The 20,513-nt window shown below is 49.0% G+C and overlaps 1 protein-coding gene across 3 annotated transcripts in view; it reads right to left on the bottom strand.

Annotated features, from left to right (window-relative positions):
* Positions 1–16,390: 16,390 nt before the first annotated feature.
* The window catches only part of LOC140203770 (G-protein coupled receptor 4-like), a 119,862-nt gene continuing 115,739 nt past the window's right edge, over positions 16,391–20,513 (bottom strand). For all 3 annotated transcript variants that reach the window (XM_072269831.1, XM_072269832.1, XM_072269833.1), the window contains exon 2: positions 16,391–19,453. In XM_072269831.1, the coding sequence (XP_072125932.1) occupies positions 18,120–19,181 (1,062 nt within the window). In that variant the 5' untranslated portion in view covers positions 19,182–19,453 and the 3' untranslated portion in view covers positions 16,391–18,119. The remainder of the gene's footprint in view (positions 19,454–20,513) is intronic.

The raw sequence follows: 20,513 nt of genomic DNA, 5'->3' as shown, positions 1-20,513 counted from the left end.
AGGGAGGTTTGCAGTTTAATCTGCATGGAGCTCGATGTTCTTCAAATTGGGCCAGAAGACATAGCAGCAGAATTAGGCCATTTGGCCCATCGAGTTGACCATGACTGATTTACTTTCCCTCTCAGTAGCATTCTCCTGCCTACTCCTCATAACCTTTGATGCCGTTACCCACCTCCACCCAAGAGCACGGCCTCCACAATGAATTCTGCAGATTCACCGCCCAGTTTCTCGGTCTCCCCTCTCGCTGTGGAAAGGGCGACGTCTCTCTGTCAGAGAGAGAGAGCCTGCGGAACGTTGAGTTGATGGTTGAACCACAGGTTTTTGTGGACTGCAGGCTGTGGTCTCCCTTTCGGGGTTTTGCTGTGTCTGGGTGGTGAGGCTGATGCTTCCTGCTGAAATAAGTGGGCCAGTGCTATCATGTTTGCTGTTGTGTGCTGGGGCAGCAGGCTGAGGGTAGCAGACACCAACAGAATCAACAAACACATCCGTAAGGCCAGTGATGTTGTGGGGATGGAACTGGACTCTCTGACGGTGGTGTCTGAAAAGAGGATGCTGTCCATCTTGGACGATGTCTCCCATCCACTACATAACGTACTGAGTGGGCACAGGAGTACATTCAGCCAGAGACTCATTCCAACGAGATGCAACACAGAGCGTCATAGGAAGTCACTCCTACCTGTGGCCATCAAACTTTACAACTCCTCCCTTGGAGGGTCAGACACCCTGAGCCAATAGGCTGGTCCTGGACTTATTTCCTGGCATAATCTACGTATTAGTATTTAACTATTTATGGTTTTATTACTATTTATTATTTATGGTGCAACTGTAACGAAAACCAATTTCCCCCAGGATCAATAAAGTCTGACTATGACTTGTTCGTGGGAAGGCAAGGGGGGCTTTGGGGTTCTAATGTTTCCTAATGTATTCATTCAAAGGTTCAACTTAATGTCAGAGAAATGTATACAATATACATCCTGAAATGCTTTTTCTTCGCAAACATTCTCTGGGGTCTCTTCTGTTTCGTGGATGCCTGCAATGAGTAGGAATTTCAGGCTTTATACTGTATACATTCTCTGGAATTAGATGCAACCATTGAACCCTCTGGCTAAAGAAATTTCTCCTCACCTCTTTTGTTCTTTTCTGAGGCTGCATCCTCTGAACCTAGACTCTCCCACTAATGGAAGTATCCTTTTCACGTCCACTCTATCTAGGCCTTTCAAAGTTTGGTACTTTTAAATGAGATCCCGCTTCATTCTTCTAAACTCAAGTGAGTACAGGCCCGGAGCCATCAAACACTCCTCATACGTTAACCTTCTAATTCCTGGGATCATTCCCATAAACATCCTATGGGCCCTCTCCAATGCTAGCATAGCCTTTCTTAGATATAGGACCCAAAACTGCCCACAATACTCCAAACATGGTCTTACGAATGCCTTCTAAAGCTTCAACATTACATCCTTGCTTTTATATTCTAGCCCTCTTGAAATGAATGCCAACAGCCTCACCACGGACTCAACCTTGAGGGGATCCTGCCCAAGGACTCCCAAGCCCTTTTGCACCTCAGATTTCGGAATCAGCTCGCCGTTTAGAAAGTAGTCTACACCTTTAAGTTCCAGGGTGATATAGGAAGAGACCTCATGCTGGTAAGTCCATAGTGAATCTCAAGATTTTCCCATCTATGTACTCTACTTATTCCCCCTGTTAATAAGGGAATAAGTTAATAGTTTAACTTTGGTTAACAGTTGGTTAGTAGTTTCTCTTATTCTCATCATCCCCTCCCATATTACCCCATTCACCCACAAACTACAACAATTTTCAGAGGTTTACTCATATCCCAGCCCGCTCATCTTTGGAATGTGGGGGAAACTGGAGCACCAGAGGAAACCCACTCGGTCACATGGAGGAGGGGCGAACTCCCGACACCGACAGAGCCGGCAGTCAGGGTTGAACCCGGGTAATTGGAACCATGAGTTCAGTGGTTCCACTCAATATCAGAGAATGTGTGCGGTATGCAACCTGAAATTCTTACTCTTCACAGACATCTACGAAGCAGGAGAGAAAAAAAACATGGAATGAATGACAGGAAAATGCTAGGATGCCAAACCCACCACCCACGCACACACAAGCAGTAGCAAAAAGTGTCTGCGCCCCCCTCCACCCACCAAGCAATAGCAAGACCCCTGGAGACCATGATCTAGAGACCATCAAAAACTACTGTCCATCCCAACACTTCGACATCTCCGACATCTGACCAACCCTTGTTAGGGTTAGAGACAGGCATCACTCCTGCCACGGCGAGAGGGCAGACAATAGACAATAGGTGCAGGAGTAGGCCATTCAGCCCTTCGAGCCAGCACCACCATTCACTGTGATCATGGCTGATCATCCACAATCCCTTTTCCTGCCTTCTCCCCATATCCCTTCACTCCGCTATCTAACTCTTTTTTGAAAGAATCCAGAGAATTGGCCTCCACTGCCTTCTGAGGCAGAGCATTCCACAGAACCACAACTCTCTGTGTGGAAAAGTTTTTCCTCAACTCCGTTCTAAATTGTCTACCCCTTGATCTTAAACTGTGGCCTCTGGTTCTGGAGTCCCCCAACAGCAGTTAGTGGCTCTCTCTGCGTCACCTCAGTTAAATCTCCCTTCATTTTCCCCCGCTCCGAGGAAAACAGTCCGAGACTGATTAGCTTTATCTGTCACAGGTACATTGAAATGCGTTATCTGTGTCAATAAACAATAGTGTGTGTGTGTGTGTGTCTGTGTGTGTTGCAGGGGAGGGGGGGCAGCTCGCAAGTGATGCCAAACTTCTGGCACCAACGTAGCGTGCCCACAACCTGCTAACCCATAGGGTACTGTGGAAAGGTCTTAGGCAAGCGTATATGGCTCGGGCGCCTAAGGCTTTTCAACAGTACCACGTTTGTCAACGTGGAGCGGAGAGCGAGGTTGTAAACCTGGCGGGAGTTACTGGGTTAGTGACCAGAGTTCTGGTCCATCAAACCAGAGACATGAGTTCGACACCCTCCGCCCCCCCACTACGGCGCAGCTAGGGAACTTAAGTTCAAATCATTATACACTTCAATTCTAAGAACAGAACAATCCCAGTGGCGGTAAGTGCGGGACGATTAGAACGTACACACGGTGGCCATTTTACCTGCTCTGAGTGTACGTACGTCATCCTCCGCTGTTGGAGCCTGTCCACCTCAAGGTTCGACGTGTTGTGCATCCAGAGACGCTCTTCTGCCCATCGCTGTTGTAACGTGTGGTCATTTGAGTTACCGTCACCGTCCCGTCAGCTTGAACCAGTCTGGCCATTCTCCTCCAACCTCTCTCATTAACAAGGCGTTATTGTTCAAAGCTCTGCCACACACTGGATGTTTTCTTTTAAGTTTTTTCCACACCATTTTCCGTAAACTCTAGACGCTGTTGTGCATGAAAGTCCCGGGAGATCAGCAGGTTCTGAGATACTCAAACCACCCCATCTGGCACCAACAATCATTCCATGGTCAAAGATGATTAGTTCACATTTCTTCCCCCATTCTGATGTTTGGTCTGAACAACGATTGAACCTCTTGGCCATGGCCGCATGCTTTTACGCATTGAGTTGCTGTAATCTGATTGGTTGATTAGATATTTGCATTAAGGAGCAGGTGCACATGTGCATTTGTTTCATTAAGGTTGTAATAGGTGGGGTGGGGGTGTGGTAATGGCGACAAGCTCCCACGACCTATTAAATGCTCCCTCAAATAGCCTCTGGAAATCAAGTCCAGCTCCTGGCTTTCACGTGTAATTTAGCTACTAAGTCTATTGGAACCATTTCTACTGACAGGAGAAGGGGAAAAAGCGGGCTACTGGTGCCGAAAAACTTCTCACTTCGGGCAGACGGGGCTCGTCAGCCAAGGTTGGCAGCTCATCTAGGAGAAGGAAAACTCTGATCTCAAACCTCCGCTGCCTTGCGGCTGTACTCACTCACAGGGAAGGCTTCGGCGGTGAACCCCGCGGGAAACACCCGGAGCTGGAGTCCCTAAGGCAGTCCTACGCTGACTGGCAATTCCTGTGACACCCTCGGTGCGAAACTGTATCAGCCTCTGCCGTTCCTTTGAGTTCATCAGCTGCGTGGGCAACAGCCAGCTCTCCGTATCGTCCTGCCCTGGCTTGCGTGTCGTGTACACGCTAGGACGCAAGATCTTCGGCCAACCCTGACCAATGGCGTGCCTCGGACAGGTGTACCTAATAAAGTGGCCACTGAGCTTACACAGGAACGTGTTCAGCTGACTGATGTTTGGATGGAAGGGCATCCTCTGCCCTTACCCACCTTGGTGTGTATGTGTCTGCAGACCCATCGCTCGCTCAGGATAAGTCATGAATAGTTACTTCCACCAAGCTGAATAACTCCACTGTGGACAGTCCCGCAACTGGCTGCGAAAGGGAGAGGGTTGGCCATGGGTCTAGAAACCCGCTTCCCAGAGCTACTGACACACCAGCAGAAGATCCAGAGATCTCATCTCTGGGAGAGGAAGGATCTTCAAAGGTGGGTTGCACTTGGGGACCCAGGACAGAGCACTCTGCAGAGCTGCGGTCATGGCCTGTGCCCCAGTAGGGATGATGGGGCTTTAGAAGATGAAGGCAGGATTGTCCAAACAATAATAACAAAAAATGCACATCAGCACCAGACCAAGTTTATGTATAAAGTCTTTATTAACCAAGCGTACCAAACTCGTCAATATCGATACAGTTCAAAAGAGGCTTTCAAGGTATAATCTGCATTCAGCGACCTGGATTCAAGTCAGTCTCGTAGGCTGCGTCAGAGGATATCGTCACAGTGCTACATACAATTAGACAGTGAATGGGTCCTCCACATCGACTGGATGTGCCAGGACTTACTCAGTGCTGGAGTTTCCATACTCCCTTCAAACTTCTTACAAACAAATGAAATAGTCTCTTCCCTTGACTTCATTGGTTGAGGGTTAATTCTGCGGAACTGCCGGTGAAGAATGGCCGGCAACGAACACGGTAGGAACATTCAGGAGGAACGTCCTTGTCTTAGTCAGGGTGAGGATGTGGGAGTTGTCCTTCCTGGGACGGGTCGCGGAGGGACTGAGGATTTTCTGTGAAGCGGGATGCTGGATATAAACACAAAGGCCTCACTTGGAGTATTGTGAGCAGTTTTGGCCATGTTGCTCAGAAAGGATGTGCTGACGTTGGAGAGGGTTCAAAGGAGGTTCATGGAAATGATTCTGGGACTGAAAGGCTTGTCATAGGAGGAGTGTTTGATGGTTCTGGGCCTGTACTCACTGGAATTCAGAAGAACGAGGGGTGACCTCATTGAATGTTGACGGGCCTCGAAAGAGTGGGTGTAGAGAGGGTGTCTCTAATGGAACAGGACCTGCCTTGCAGGGAGACAAGGGAGACGGGTAGGGGAACAGAGCCTGGTGGTTGTCACACACATTGCAATGGAGCAAGTGATCGGAGCGGAAGGCCATCTTTGCAGTAAATACCATAGGGAGATTGTTAAAGCAGGAGAGACTGCTATCAGATCAATGTTAGCTTCAGTTTGAGTCTAGGCCCTGTTAATAAGATGGGAAAACTTTGGTCTTCACCTACTCAAATAGACCTTAAGGGTTCTTACACAACACCAACTTCATTCTTAGCAATCGTCCGTGAAGTTCTCATCACTTATTTTTTACCGACTCCGAGTATTCACAATTACCACCTATCCCACCTCCCCCCCTACGATCCCATCCTAGTTTGAGACCGGACTGTTGGTTGTCAACGTTGGTGTGATTGAATATTTCTCATCAGTGGGACTCCCGCAGCCTAAGATGGGAGAATTTGTGTTCTGCGTACGCAGGGTCCAAAGATGTTCAGACCGTTTCAATAGTCCCTGTTTCTCTTAACAACATCTATGATTATTTAGGGTGCTGGGGTGGAGATGCGATTCTACCAAAGCAGGTGTAAGGTGCTCCTTCCCTCCACTAGCCTGCAGGTCACCCTTGGGCAAGGTGTAACACCTGCTTAGCCCCCGATCAGGGTCATGTGAAGCCATGGGGGCAGGTGGTGGATGGTCGTATGAGCAGCCGGTGCAGATCACAAGTCCTGGTTATGCGACCACTGACACCAGGTAGACAATCTCTGAAGAGTATTGATAATGGCTGGAGTCACCCGTCTTGTAAAGACACTGCCCAGAAGAAGGCAATGGCAAACTACTTTGATAGAAAAATTTGCCAGGGATGTGGGTACCTGTTGAAATGACCAACTGGACCATTACTGGGATGTGATATAGTTTAACAGAATATGGGTTTCTGTTGAAATAACCAACTGGACCATCCAGGCTGAGTCGGTGGTGAAGAAGGCAAATGCAATGTTGGTATTCATTTCTAGAGGTATAGAATATAAGAGCAGGGATGTGATGTTGAGGCTCTGTAAGGCACTTGTGAGACCACACTTGGAGTGTTGTGTGCAGTTTTGGGCTCCTTAATTTAGAAAGGATATACTAACTTTGGAGAGTGTTCAGAGAAGATTCACAAGAATGATTCCAGGAATGAAAGGGTTACCGTATGAGGAACATCTGGCAGCTCTTGGGCTGTATTCCCTGGAGTTCAGGAGAATGAGGAGGGATCTCATAGAAACATTCCGAATGTTAAAAGGCTTGAACAGATTAGATATGGCAAAGTTATTTCCCACGGTAGGGGATTCTAGGACAAGAGGGCACAACTTCAGGATTGAAGGATGTCCATTTAGAACTGAGATGCGGAGAAATTACTTTAGTCAGAGGGTGGTAAATCTGTGGAATTTGTTGCCACGAGTGGCTGTGGAGGCCAAGTCATTGGGTGTATTTAAGGCAGAGATAAATAGGTTCTTGATTAGCCAGGGCATCAAAGGATATGGGGTGAAAGCAGGAGAGTGGGGATGACTGGAAGAATTGGATCAGCCCATGATTGAATGGCGGAGCAGACTCGATGGGCTGAATGACCGAATTCTGCTTCTATATCTTATGGTCTTGTGGTCTTACTGAGATGTGGTTTAGATCAGTAGAATGTAGGTTGGCCTTCTAACCAGAAGAAAACTGGGGGTGCTTGTCTGAAAAGATGGATGGCATGGAAGAGGAAGTGGAATTATCCTGATGTGAAGTAGAGGAACAGAAGGCAGCAAAGGGGAAAGATATTAGCTCAGAAAACCAAGAGAAAGGATTGGAAACAACAGGAATTCTGCAGATGCTGGAAATTCAAGCAACACACATCAAAGTTGCTGGTGAACGCAGCAGAGTTAGTCCTGACGAAGGGTCTCGGCCTGAAACGTCGACTGTACCTCTTCCTAGAGATGCTGCCTGGCCTGCTGCGTTCACCAGCAACTTTGAGGAAGGATTGGATATAGGAGTCTTCAAGAGGCCAAAGTCATTGGTGGGAGATAGTTTTTGATCTCCACATCGTCATGAAGATTCAGTAAAACTTGGGAAACCAGAGGTGCTGGGAAGTAGAGAGAAATGATGGGGAATTGCATGCAGATGAGGTAAATCAAGCAAGCTGTGTACATGGAGCGTACTAGAATGGTTTTTTGTAGGACAGTATGTGGAAGGACTATTAAAGACCGGGCCGTGTTAGATCTAAGTGATGAAAGTCTGCAGATGCTGGAAACCTAAAATAAAATCAAAAATGCTGGAAGTACCCCTGGAAAATGCTGGAAATGAGGTTGCCATGGTAACCTAGCGGTTTGCGTGGTGTTGTTACAGCTCGGAGCGTTCCGGAGTTCGGAGTTCAATTCCGACGCCCCCGTGAGGATTCTCCAAACGTTCTCCCCGTGACTGCTGGTTTTTTTTCTCCCAGTTGCTCTGTTTTCCTCCCACAGCTCAAAGACGTACCAGTTAGTAGGTTAATCGGTCGTTGTAAACTGTCCAGTCACGCAGGGATCCCCAACTTGGGGCCCGCAGACTCCTCGTTTAGTGATTTTGGCCTGTGGCATCAGAAAGATTGCGAACCCCTGATCCGGGGGATTATCTAAAAATACAAGCAAGCTCGGCAAAGTTAAACTCCAAGAAAAGTAACAATTCTGCCCCCACCCCCCCAATCCAACATTTGCAAGGGGGGAAAGGGTGCCACTTGGGGGCACAGTTGGGGGGTGAGGTGCCAAGACAAAGATTGTGTGGACTGCGTACGCAGTGGGGGGTGGGGGGAGCTCCTGCCAGGGTTAGGGAGGTGGGTTGCTGGGCAGTGAGCTCTTTGGGTCGGGAAGGCCTATTCCGCCCGGCATCTCTAAACAAATAAATCATTCAATAAAATACTCAGAGGGTCAGGCAGCATCTGTGAGACAGAGTTAGTCTTTTAGATCAAAGACCTATCACCAGAACGGTGCCTTCCCGTGGAATATTTACAGTGTTTTCGATTTCTATAGATCCAGTATTGTGTAACGGGGAAGGATGAGCTGATAGTTAATTAGTGAACAGTGGTTACTTTGTACAGAAATCAAAAGTAATTCAAATCCACCTGAAAGCAGGGTGTTAAACCTGAATAGAAAGTATTAGGAAGACTTGAAACTTTAGCTGCCTGTAGCAGATTGGAAAATTATGTAAAAAGTGTATCAGTAAACAAACAATCGCTGACATTTGAAGAATTAACATATTGTTTACAAGTAATGTATAAACGTGACTCTAAGGCAAGACAAGGTCAAGAGGAAAGGTGGGGGAGAGAAGTGAAAGGGTCAGTGTGGAAAGGTCAGGAGGCGAGGGACAGGCCTGTTGAGCTCGCTACTCCACGAGGTTTACAGTGTGGACTGGAAGCCTATCTGTGGGGCGCTGCAGTGATCAGAGTGAGACCCCTGGCTGAACGCGGAGTCAAGCGTAATATATCCAGGGTTGCGTGGGAGACAAGGCTTGGCTATGGGCCGAGCTGCGGGGGATGCAGTGTGGATTCAGGGGGATACAGACAGCTTAGGTGAATAGGCAGGTGGAAAAGAATGTGCAAAACTGTGAGATCGTCCGCCCTTGTAGACAATGGAGAGAGGTGGGGCACGTTTTAAACTCTGAGAGATTGAAAGGCATTTGTATCCCCAGGGATGTGAATTTATATATGGGCCACCATCATCATTCTGTGCTGTGCCATATGACATGAGTGATCACGGTCTTCGATCTGTTTTTAATCTGCCTGTGGGGAGTAATTCTTGATTGGTAAGGGTGTCAAATGTTACGGGGAGAATGCAGGAGAAAGGGGTTGAGAAGTATAATAAATCAGACATAATTGAGTGACAGAGCAGACCCAATGGGCCGAATGGCCTAATTCTGCTCCAGTGGCTTACGGGGAAGGACCCCATGCTTGTTGTTGTTCTTACTCTTTTCTCTGTCCATGACCCTGATTGTTCTTGGCAATTTCTTCTGCAGAAGTGGTTTGCCATCGCCTTCTTCTGGGCAGTGTCTTCACAAGACGGATGACCCCGGCCAATATCAATACTCTTCAGAGATCGTCTGCTTGGTGTCAGTGGCCACGTAACCAGGATTTGTGATCTGCACCGGCTGCTCGTACGACCATCCACCACCTGCTCCCATGGCTTCGCCTGACCCTGATCGGGGGCTAAGCAGGTGCCACACCTTGCCCGAGGGTGATCTGCAGGCTAGTGGAGGGAAGGTGTGCCCTGCACCTCCTGTGGTAGAGATGTATCTCCACCCCGCTACCCAAATATACTGGTACAACAAGCAATTAGGGGGATATGGTCACACGGATTGTGCAAACTCCTTATGGACAGTGGCGAGAATTGAACCCTGATCTTACAGGTGGCAATGTAAAGCATTATGCTAACCACTATGTTACTGTGTGGAGTGGTATGTTGGCCATTATGTAATAAGAGCTGCATACATGGATGAAGATATCCTGCTCCAATTATTTAGGGCTTTGGTGAGACAGAAGGTGCAATATTCTGCACAGGTCTGGTATCCCTACCTAAGGAAGGATATACTTGGGCAGGAATGTAGCAAGTACCCATCAGATGGATTTCTGGGATAATATGTTTATGATTAATTAGGTGGAGATACACTCTTGTTAGGTGATGGGGTGGAGATACGTCTCTACCAAAGGAGGTGTAAGTCGCTCCTTCTCTCCACTAGCCTGCAGGTCACCCTTGGGCAAGGTGTAGCACCTGCTGAGCCCCCGATCAGGGTCACGTGAACCAATGGGAGCCGGTTGCATGAGTGGTTGGTGCATATCACATGCGACAACTGGCGCCAGGCAGACAATCTTTGAAGAGTATTGATAATGGCTGGGGTCACCCGTCTTGTAAAGGCACTGCCCAGAAGAAGGCAATGGCAAAGCACTTCTGTGGAAAAATATGCCAAGAACAATCATGGTCGTGGAAAGACCATGATCGCCCATGTCATACGATACGGCACATAATGATGATGTCATACAACACAGCACATAACGATGATGTCATACGATACGGCACATGATGATGATAATGATACTCTGTTGAGTCAGAAGAACAAGAGATGATTTAAATAGAATGTTCAGAATTCTTAAAGATCTGGAGGGATAGATGCAGGAATAAGGCTTTTCCTGGCTGGGGTTTCCAAAACCTGGTGGGGGGTTGGGGGGTTGGGGGCAAGGCTGTTAATGTAAAGGACAAGCCATCAGAACAGAGAGAAGAAGAAATCTTTTTACGCAGAAGATGGTGGGTCTTAGGAATCTCTCTGCCCAAGAAGGCTGTGGAGGCTTAGTCACCACATTCAAGTGATCAGCAGATCTGTAGATGTTAAGGAAATCAACAGGTACAGCGTTGAGATCTTGCTGAGGTAGAGGGTCGTCGATGAGATTATTGAATGGTGGAGATGGCACAAGAATCTGATGGGCCTATTCCTGCTTCTGAATTCTCCTGTTCTTCGAAGATGGAAAGGTTGTCCAATAAAGCTCTTCTTAAAATGAAGTAAGGGTTTACGAGAGTGGACTTGGAAGATGACGTTTCTACCCGTGAGGAGTCCGAACCTGTCAGCCATAAATTCTACCCCCCAAAAAAAGAGAAATGATCTAACGAAGGAGAGGTTTCTTTTCCGGGAATGCACGTGCACACTGGGGAGGTTCAGCTCTGAACTGGATCCTGAATGAGGAATTCATTGCAGGAAGCTGAAGTATCATTTTGCGAATGACTGATTGCTGTCTCGTGCTCGTGGACTCGGGCGCACGCCGTTGGTGCACGGCACGGGGACGTCCCAGCATTCCGGAACCACCGCCCGCCTTCCGGCCACTTTAACCTTCCTGCACGCCACACCCCCTCCGCAACAAAGTGAAGCCACAAACACAAAGGAATCTTCACTGGCTTTAAAGCTTTTTTATTTGGAAAGGTGGGGGTCTTGCTGAGGTGGTGGACGGAGCCACAGAAATTCAAGTCTTCCACCCCTTCACATTAAAGTCAGAGAAAAGTACAGCACAGAAACAGGCCCTTCAGCCCATCTAGTCCGTGCCCAAACCCATTTAACCAGCCGACTCCCATCGACCTGCACCGGGACCATAGCCCTCCATACCCCAGCCATCCATGTACCTATGCAAACCACTCTCAAACATTGAAATCAAGCTCGCATGCACCATTTACACTGGCAGCTCATTCCACACTCTCACCACCCTCTGAGTGAAGGAGTTTGCCCTCATGTTCCCCTTAAACTATTCACCTTTAACCCATGACCTCTGGTTGTGGTCCCACCCAACCTCAGTGGAAAAAGCCTGCTCGCACTGACCCTCTCTATACCCCTCATCATTTTGTATACCTGTATCATGGGTGGACAATAGGTTCTTATTTCAATTCAATCCTACAGGCAGCTTTCCTGCTCGATCCTGTTGGCTTTCAGGAAATTCAGTACAGCCTGTGAGTGTGTCTCAACAACATGGCAATGATTTTAGGCACTGGAGGGGAGAGGGGCAATGCTGATGTGTCCGACTGGCCTGATGGTCCCAGAGAAGGCACATGGACCTCATTGTCCACCTCGTTCTTCAATGTTTCTTCACTCCGGCCATGGCTACTGCAGACATTCAGGCTTGTGGTGCCTGTTTCAACACAGAGTGCTGAGGTCAACCAATGAGGGAAGCAACACCGTGCCCATAGTGGGTTAAAGGTTGGGTCAGGTCATGAGGAGACTCCCAGTTTGGCAATAGGGGCCAAAGTTCCAAAAGCTGACAACTGGGTACCCATCTTTATAATGGACTGTAGGTGGGTGAGGGGGTGGGGTTGTCTGCCCCTGTAACTGTGCCTAGCGTGGCTGTTTGTAACCGACATTGTTTGGGGTAGAAGTCCCTAGAGTAACAGTGTTGGAGTAACAGTCCCTGAAGTAACAGTTGCTGTTGTAATGCAGCCTTGAGTAATGATATTTGAAACAGCAATCTCTGCGTGGAGAATGGCTGGGGTAACACTGTTAGAATTATCGGCTGAATTACAGTCCCTGGAAAAATGGGACCTGGGGTGAGAGACTTCGGAGTAACCTTGCATAATAGTACCACGTGGTAAAAGTGCTTGGAGTAACAGTATTTGGAGTAACAATCTCTGGACAAACAGTGATTGGAGTAACAGTCGAGCCAAACAGTGATTGGAGTAACAATCTCTGGACAAACAGTGATTGGAGTAACAATCGAGCCAAACAGTGATTGGAGTAACAATCTCTGGACAGTGATTGGAGTAACAATCTCGAGACAAACAGTGGTTGGAGTAACAATCTCTGGACGGTGATTGGAGTAACAATCTTGAGACAAACAGTGGTCGGAGTAACAATCGAGCCAAACAGTGGTTGGGGTAACAATCTCTGGACAGTGATTGGAGTAACAATCTCGAGACAAACAGTGGTCGGAGTAACAATCGAACCAAACAGTGGTTGGAGTAACAAATTCTGGACAAATAGTGTTTGGAGTAACAGTCATGGAGTAATGATTTATAGAACACCTATTGCTGGAGTGATTTTGGCTGGAGTAACGGCACTTGGAGCAATATTTCCAAAGTTCTGTATAGTCACAAATTCCTGAGTTGATAGCCCCTCTTGGGACATCTCTAGACCTCCAGTTCCTGGAGTAACATCTCTGAATGGAAAGACTGCAGAATGACTTTCACTTGCTCTTACATTCACCTATCTCCCGTTTCCTCTCCGTCCCTCCCGCATTCCAATGTTAATTGGGCGAAACTGGGCAGCGCGGGTTTGCTAGACCAGAAGGGCCTGAAAGCATGCCATGTCTCTAAAGCAGGGGTTCCCAACCTTTTCCATGCACGGACCAATGCCATTAATCAAGGGGACATGTGGATCCCAGGTTGGGAACCCCTGCCCTAAATAAAGCAAGGAAAATAAAGACCCAGTTTGATCCTTAAGCCTCCTGTCCCTGTCGGGAAGAGTGGGCAAGCAGATGTCGTCATTGGCCAAAAGTACCTCAAAAGCTATTCAGGTCTCGAGGAAGGGAAGCCGTCAGAAGCTTCAAGAGAGAAGGCAGAAAAATGTTTTTAAAAAAGGCCAGCGAGCGCATTCTAAACACGAAAGGATGATGTGGTTTCTTGAGTAAACTCCACTATCTTCAGTAAATGCAGAAAAGCAGTGCTTTCTTTCTGAAGGGTGTTACCACGGGAACGTCTGCTCCATTGCAGGTTTTCGGGCAGGGGTATCTGGCACGAGCACAGCCGAGAAGATGTAGAAGTGAGAACAATTAAAGGAAGATGTTCTCAGGCGTATCTTGTGTTGGTACCTGGCAAACTTACACCAGAATGACTTTAAAACCTTGTGCCGATGGCGAAGTTTCTCTGAACAGAGACGAGAAGAGTTTCGTTCATTCAGAACATGGTGAATCTCCAAACCCCTGTACCAAATGGGGCACAGGCACTGAGAACAACGAGCGAGACGGAGACTGATGCGGGATCATCCAGGAAAAGATAGCAGAGGTAAAACAGCGGACGAAACAGAGACAGTCGGCTCCTGGAGATGCTGGAATCTAGGGCAACAGACAGGTTGCTCAAGGAAACCATCTGGAAGCATCTGTGTAGGGAAGTGGACTGTTCACGTTTCAGGTTGTCTGTCCATTTCGGATTGAGTTCTCCAGTTGCAGGTGCCCTCCTCCCCCTCTGCCCCTACTCACGCTTCAGCTAAGCCACCAGTTCAGTCCATACTCATTTTCCCGCTTCTTTCCGATCCAAAAACCTTTGCATCTGTCCACCACCTTCCACTGGCTGCCCTCCCCCACTGTCCCCGTCTGCCCCACCACCCACACACTCCACCCACTGGGTTCCCTCTCCCACCCCCTCCACCTGTCTGTCATCCACACACTCTGCCCACTGGGCCCCCCTCCCCCACCTGTCCCCATCTGCACTCCCTGCCTCCCTCATTGTCTTTCAAGCTCCAATTTCCCCTCCTGTCTGATTCCATTTACTGCCCTTTGCTGCCTCCACCTATCACCTCCCAGATGTCTTCATTCGACCCTCCTCCATCTGCCTATCATCCCTCCTCACCAGGATCCACCAATCACCTCCCAGATGTCTTCATTCGTCCCTCCTCTATCCGCCTATCACCCCTCCCATCAGGATCCACCGATCACCTCCCAGCCTCGGTTGCTGTTCCCAATCTCCCCTCTTCCATCTGTCTATCTGCACCCACCAATACCCTTTGTACTCTTGCCAGGAGATAACCTGGTCACCTCCCCTCTATCTTTCGGTGCAGATGAAGGGTCCCGACCAGAACAGTCACCTGTCCGATCCTTTCTGCAGATGCTGCCCAACACGTTGAGCTCCTCTGCCATTTTGTTTGCTGCTAGTTCCACTCCTGCTCCTGTGTCACTCGTTCTTTTGACCCTGGGGAGGGCATTGGGAGAACCGAGAGAGTGCAGTTCCGTTTGCCTCTTATAGAGAGGGTGCAGGGGTCTTTGGGGAGGGTGCAGAACAAGTTCACTAGGACGCTGCCTGGATTGGAGGGTACGAGGGGAGATTAAGATTCAAGTTTATGTATGGCACGTTTATCGCGTTAACAACCAGCACGGCCGGGGAGTTTGCTGGGGGCAGCCCGCCAGCGTCAACACAGCGTTCCCGCAATGCTCAGCAGAGGTTGGGGATGCCAGGTCCTGCTTTCCTTGGAGACTTGGAGGGTGAGGGGGAGACCTCGGAGGGAAGGAGCTGATAAAACTCTGAGGACACGGACAGAATCCTCCCCTCAGGATAGAAATGTCAAGTACGACAGAACATCTATTCAAGATCAGAGGGAGAAAGTTTAGAGGAGGTGTGTGGGCAATTTTTTTTTTGACGCAGGGCGCAGTGGGCTCTGGGAATGAACCGCCAGGAATGGAGGCAATAGGACCCCTTGCGAGGATGTTAGATACACCCAAGAATGGAGGAATGTGGGTCATGTGCAGGCAGAAGATATTTAGTTTGATTTGGCAGGGCTCTCTGGAGAAGACAAGTATCAGAGTTGTATTGCACGTGCATACTTGGACAATAAAATTAACCTTTGACCTGTCTTGGCATCGTGTTCAGCGAGACGTTGTGCCAAAAGATCTGCCCTTGTGCTATACCATCCTACATTCTAATGCCAGGACTCGAGGACTTGAGTTACAGGGAAGGGTTCAGTAGGTTAGCGCTTAATTCCCTGGAGTGTCGGAGAATGAGGGGGGATGTGATAGAGGTTTACAAAAGCATGAGGGGAGAGATAAAGTTTTAGGCTTTTTCCACTGAGGTTGGCTAAGACTAGAACTAGAGGTCATGGGTCAAGGGTGAAAGCTGAAATTTTTAAGGGGGGAACGTCTTCACTCAGAGGGTGACGTGAGGGTGGAGCGAGCTGCAGGTTCGATTTGGGTCTGAACCACCATTCCACCATGGCTGATTTCTTATCCCTCTTATCTCCATTCTCCTTCCTTCACCCCATAACCTTTGATGCCCTGACTAATCAAGAACCCATCAACCTCCGCTTTAAACGTACCAGATGACTTGGCCTCCACGGCTGTGTGACGGACTTCTGGATTACAACACTCAAGAGAAGTTTGAATGAGTACATAGATGTGAGGGTATGAAGGACATTGATTCATGTGTGGCTCTATGGGACCGGGCAGAGTAACAGTTCAGCACAGACTAGATGGGCCGAAAGGTTTGTTACTGAGCTGGAGAGCTCTGTGATTCTATGACCAGTGATGCACTTTACCGGTGTGATGTGTCTATATAAAATACTTAGGTTCATTGTCTTGTGGTTGGACCATCGGGTCAGACTGGCCACTGCTGTGTGACGAAACGGCTGCGCTACGAGGCTGGGGCGGGGTGCGGCGACTAACCGCCAGGCCTGAGTGAGATTTCAGTGACGTATCCAGCGCAGGGAGTTCGACGGAGGAGGGCCAGCTGGACTGACAGGACACCGGCCACACGGTGGGAGGGAGGGAGGAAAATAGGAGAAAGACATTTCCCTTCCCCCGCCCCCCCCCCCCCCCCCCGCCAACCCCAGCTAGAAAACAGGCAAGAAATTACATAACTGAATAGAAGTGAGAGCTGATGGAGTGGTCAAATGCGAACTGGACCAGCTAGAAAACAGGCAAGAAATTACATAACTGAATAGAAGTGAGAGCTGATGGAGTGGTCAAATGCGAACTGGACCAGAAAGATCCCGAGTTCGAAGCTGTGTGGAGCCCAGAGCTGGGACAGTACCGACCAGCTGGGAGGGGGGAAACGTTGGCTTTGTATATGGGTTTCTGGATTAGAATTCCAGAGCAACTGACCTGGTGGTTCAAACCCCTCACTGTCCAGAGTTAACGATCTGATAGTTCAGTATCCCTTCACGGTGACCTGGTAATTATAACCTGATTAATTAAATAAAAGCTTATTATCAGTACTGACGATCTCACCTCTGTTAGAAGACCCATCTGTCAGACAGGGAAAGAAACTGACAAACCGGCCAATGTACGATTCAAGACGAGGAACGTTTCGACAAGCAATGAACGGAGGCAAGCCAACCAGTTAGCAATAAATAGTTAACTTTCCCACATTCAGTCAGTGAATAAATAAAATAGAGACTTCCACTGTACATTTGAGGCCATGTGGCCCATCATATCCATGCTATCCCACGCGAGCTACTAAAATCAATCCCATTTTGGTCTATTGTCCAGTTGGCTCTGGCACCCTACAATGAGCCCCGGTGCCTAAAATCCTGGAGGAACTCAGCAGGCCAGGCAGCGTCTATGGAGAAGAGTGAACAGTCGACATCTCGGCCCCGAAACGCCAGCTGTACTCTTTTCCATGGATGCTGCCTGGCCTGCTGAGTTCCTCCAGCATTTTGCGTGTGCCGCTTGGATTTCCAGCATCTGCGGATTCTCTCTTGTTTCTCCCTGATACCCTCATGCCATTCTGGGGCCGGGAGTGGGTGGGGATCAGCCTATAACCTTTCTCTTGGGATTGACGTGGAACAAGGGTGGGAGATAGAATGACCCTGCTCTGTAACGATATCAGTTCTCACCCCAGGGTGTACATGTGGTCAAGGTCACTGGATGTCTCAGTCTCTATGAGGTCTCCCCAGCTAGGAGTCAGTGATGACTGTGGGTGAGGTTTCCTCCAAATCTCCTTCTGGCTCAGAGCTGGCTTCCCTTGCAAGGAAAGTGGATGGATATTGTAGAACTTTCTCTTTCCCACTCTAATACATCTGCCAAGCAGGGTAACAAATACAATATGCAAGGAGAAAGCACCCTCACCCCCGGCCTCCCAATCTGGAAGGCAACCGGACAACTCTTCATAACGACTGACCTGAGTTCAGGAATATGGTGCCCACAGGGCTTAGGCCACCTCTCTCCGCTAGGGAACCTACACCTGTGGAGATGTCAGGGGGCCTTAGGGGTTGGGGCTTGACTGACCTTCAAGTGATGGTTGAGCACCAAGGAGCCCTGCAGCCGTCTAATTGGTGCAGAGGTGCTCTGCTTTGCCAAGGTAGGTGGCCAATAGCAGGAGCTGGTCAGAGGTCAGGTGAGGGTCACCCACAGGTGGCTACCATGGTGAAAATATGGCTGCCAATGAAAGCCAACACACTTGACAGAACAGGGGCTGCACAGGTGGACGATTCAAGCACTTTACGGGTGCCAAGGTGACTTAAATAAGTTTCTTCTTAATGTTAACGCACATGTTATAAAAAATACATTTATAAATGTACTCTTGCGACCCTTTGTTTTCATACACTCAAAGTTTTCATCTGTATGCAGTCCTCCCTTAACACCACCAGCTCGATGTTTAAGTACTGGGATTTTTTAGAGGATAGCGGCGTGTCTAGGGTAACCGACCGGGCGATGTCGGTTGACTTGGAGCTGGTGAAGAACTTGAGGAGTGGAGCCAGCCCCCTGGTCACGTCATTGCGGGCGCCCTCGTTCACCAGGCAGTAAAGGATGGGGTCGGCCACACAGTTGAGGCTGGTGAAGGCCAGAGAGACGTGGTAGGCCATGAAGATGTTCTCCTCGAAGCTGCAGCCCTGCGGACTGATTAGGTACATCATGCTACGCAGCAGTAAGATGAGGTGGTAAGGGGCAAAGCAAAGGAGGAGGATAACCATGAGGCTGAGGGCCAACCTCTTGATCTTCACCTTCTCCCCTTTCTCTGTCGACAAATTCCCCTTAATGGCCTTGAGGATGCCCTGGTAGGAGAAGAGCATGAGCACCCACGGGAAGAGGAAACCGATAAAGACCCTGTAGAGGTTCATCTGGGCCACCCACTTCTCCATGGGGTACTTCTCGAAGCAGAAGGTGTGGTTGAAGCGGTCCTCGAAGAGTTCATTGTGGAAGAGCGGCGCGGAGTTGGCGCCGATCTCGATGGTCCACACCACCACGCTGGTGACCACCGCCGTCTTCACCCTCCGGATCTTGGCGAACCTCAGCGGGTGAGCTACGGCCAGGTAGCGGTCAACGGAGATGCAGCTGAGGAAGGCGATGCTGATGTAAATGTTGGTGTACAGGATGAAACCAAACAGCTTGCAGGACTCCTGTCCAAGGATCCAGTTGTCCTGGTGCAAGAAATAATTTATCCAAGGGGGAAGGGTGGCAATGTACAGGAGGTCGGAGATGGACAGGTTGAGAAGGTAGACTCCCAGTTCGTTCTTCTGCTTAATCTGGAGGTACGCGGCCCACAGTGCCAGGCAGTTGGTTGGGAGGCCAATGACTATGACAAAGATATACAGCGTGGGTGGAAAGAGGCTATCTAGCCTGGAGTCCACTTGACAGCTGTCTTCACTAATGTTACCCATTTTACCTGCTCTGCTCAATCTCCCCAATTTCCGAGTCTCCCAAGGGAGAGCAGCCCATCGCCCGGAGCTCGTGAGCAGTCAAGAGCTGGCACTGGTGAGGAGAGAGCTCAGCCAGATATTCCATTGAACATTGAACTCGTAGTTTCTCACTGCACCCACAGCCGACTCTCTCTCCGAAGTGTCGCCTTCCTGGTCTCTGGCAGGTCAGGCCGCAGAGCGCCTGCGTTCCGTCGTCGGCCCGTCACTTGCACTTCAAGCGGCGTTGGTCACCCCTGGAAAAAAACAGAAAAGCATTCCTTATTTTTTTTTTCTACCATGCGGATTCCAGGCTGGCCGGTTTCTTCCCACCCATCCCGTACACGTCACCCGCGAGTTGGTTGGCCTCATCTATTGTATCCCCGGTGCTCCCGGTACGTCTCCTTCTACATCAGTGAGACCCGATGTAGACTGGGAGAACTGCCTTGGTGAGCACCTTTGCTCCGTCCATGGCAAAAGGTTTCCTGCTAGCCATGCATTGCAATTTAACTTCCCATTCCCTTTCTGGCAAGCTGGTTCATGACCTCCACTGCCATGATGAGGCCACACTTGGGTTGAAGAAGCAACGCCTTATATTCCACTTTAGTAACCTCCAATCTGATGTCATGAGCATCGATTTCTTTAACTTCTGGTAATCTCGCTCCCCTTCCCATTCTCTCTTTTTCCATTTCCCATTCTGGTTCCTGTCTCACCCTTTCTCTGTGCCTCACCTGCCTGTTATCTCCCTCTGGTTCCCCTCCTTTTTCCCTTTCTTCCACGGTCCACTATCCTCTCCAATCAGATTCCTTCTTCTTCAACCCTTTACCTTTTCCACCCAGGTTCCCAGCTTCTTACTTTATCACCCAAGGCCCACACACCCACCTTCCCCTCTCAGTTGGTCTCACCTGTCACCTACCAGCTTGTTCTTCCTCCCCTCCTCACTTTCTTATACTGGCTTCTTCCCTCTTCCTCGCCTGTCCTGACGAAACATCGACAGTTTATTCCGCTCCATAGATGCTGCCTGACCTGCTGAGTTCCTCCAGCGTTTAGTGTTTATGTTGCTCAGGATTTTCAGCAACTGCAGAATCTCTCGTGTTTATTATATATATTTTGTAATGCTTCAATGGATGGGTTATGAAATTAACAGGACTTCATTTCACCCATGAAGCTTTTGAGGTAATCATTTGTAAACATCCCTTCTTGCAGCCAGGCAGGACTTTTCAACTGTGGTAGGACCTGGATTTTACTGGATTTGCACACTCCATCTGTATTATTTGATTGGTTTCTCAAACTTGCTCTATTTTTACGTCCACACAG

This window comes from Mobula birostris, chromosome 10 (assembly GCF_030028105.1).
Source record: "Mobula birostris isolate sMobBir1 chromosome 10, sMobBir1.hap1, whole genome shotgun sequence".
Taxonomy (NCBI): Eukaryota; Metazoa; Chordata; class Chondrichthyes; order Myliobatiformes; family Myliobatidae; genus Mobula; species Mobula birostris.
This window is presented reverse-complemented; position numbering and strand designations above follow the sequence as displayed.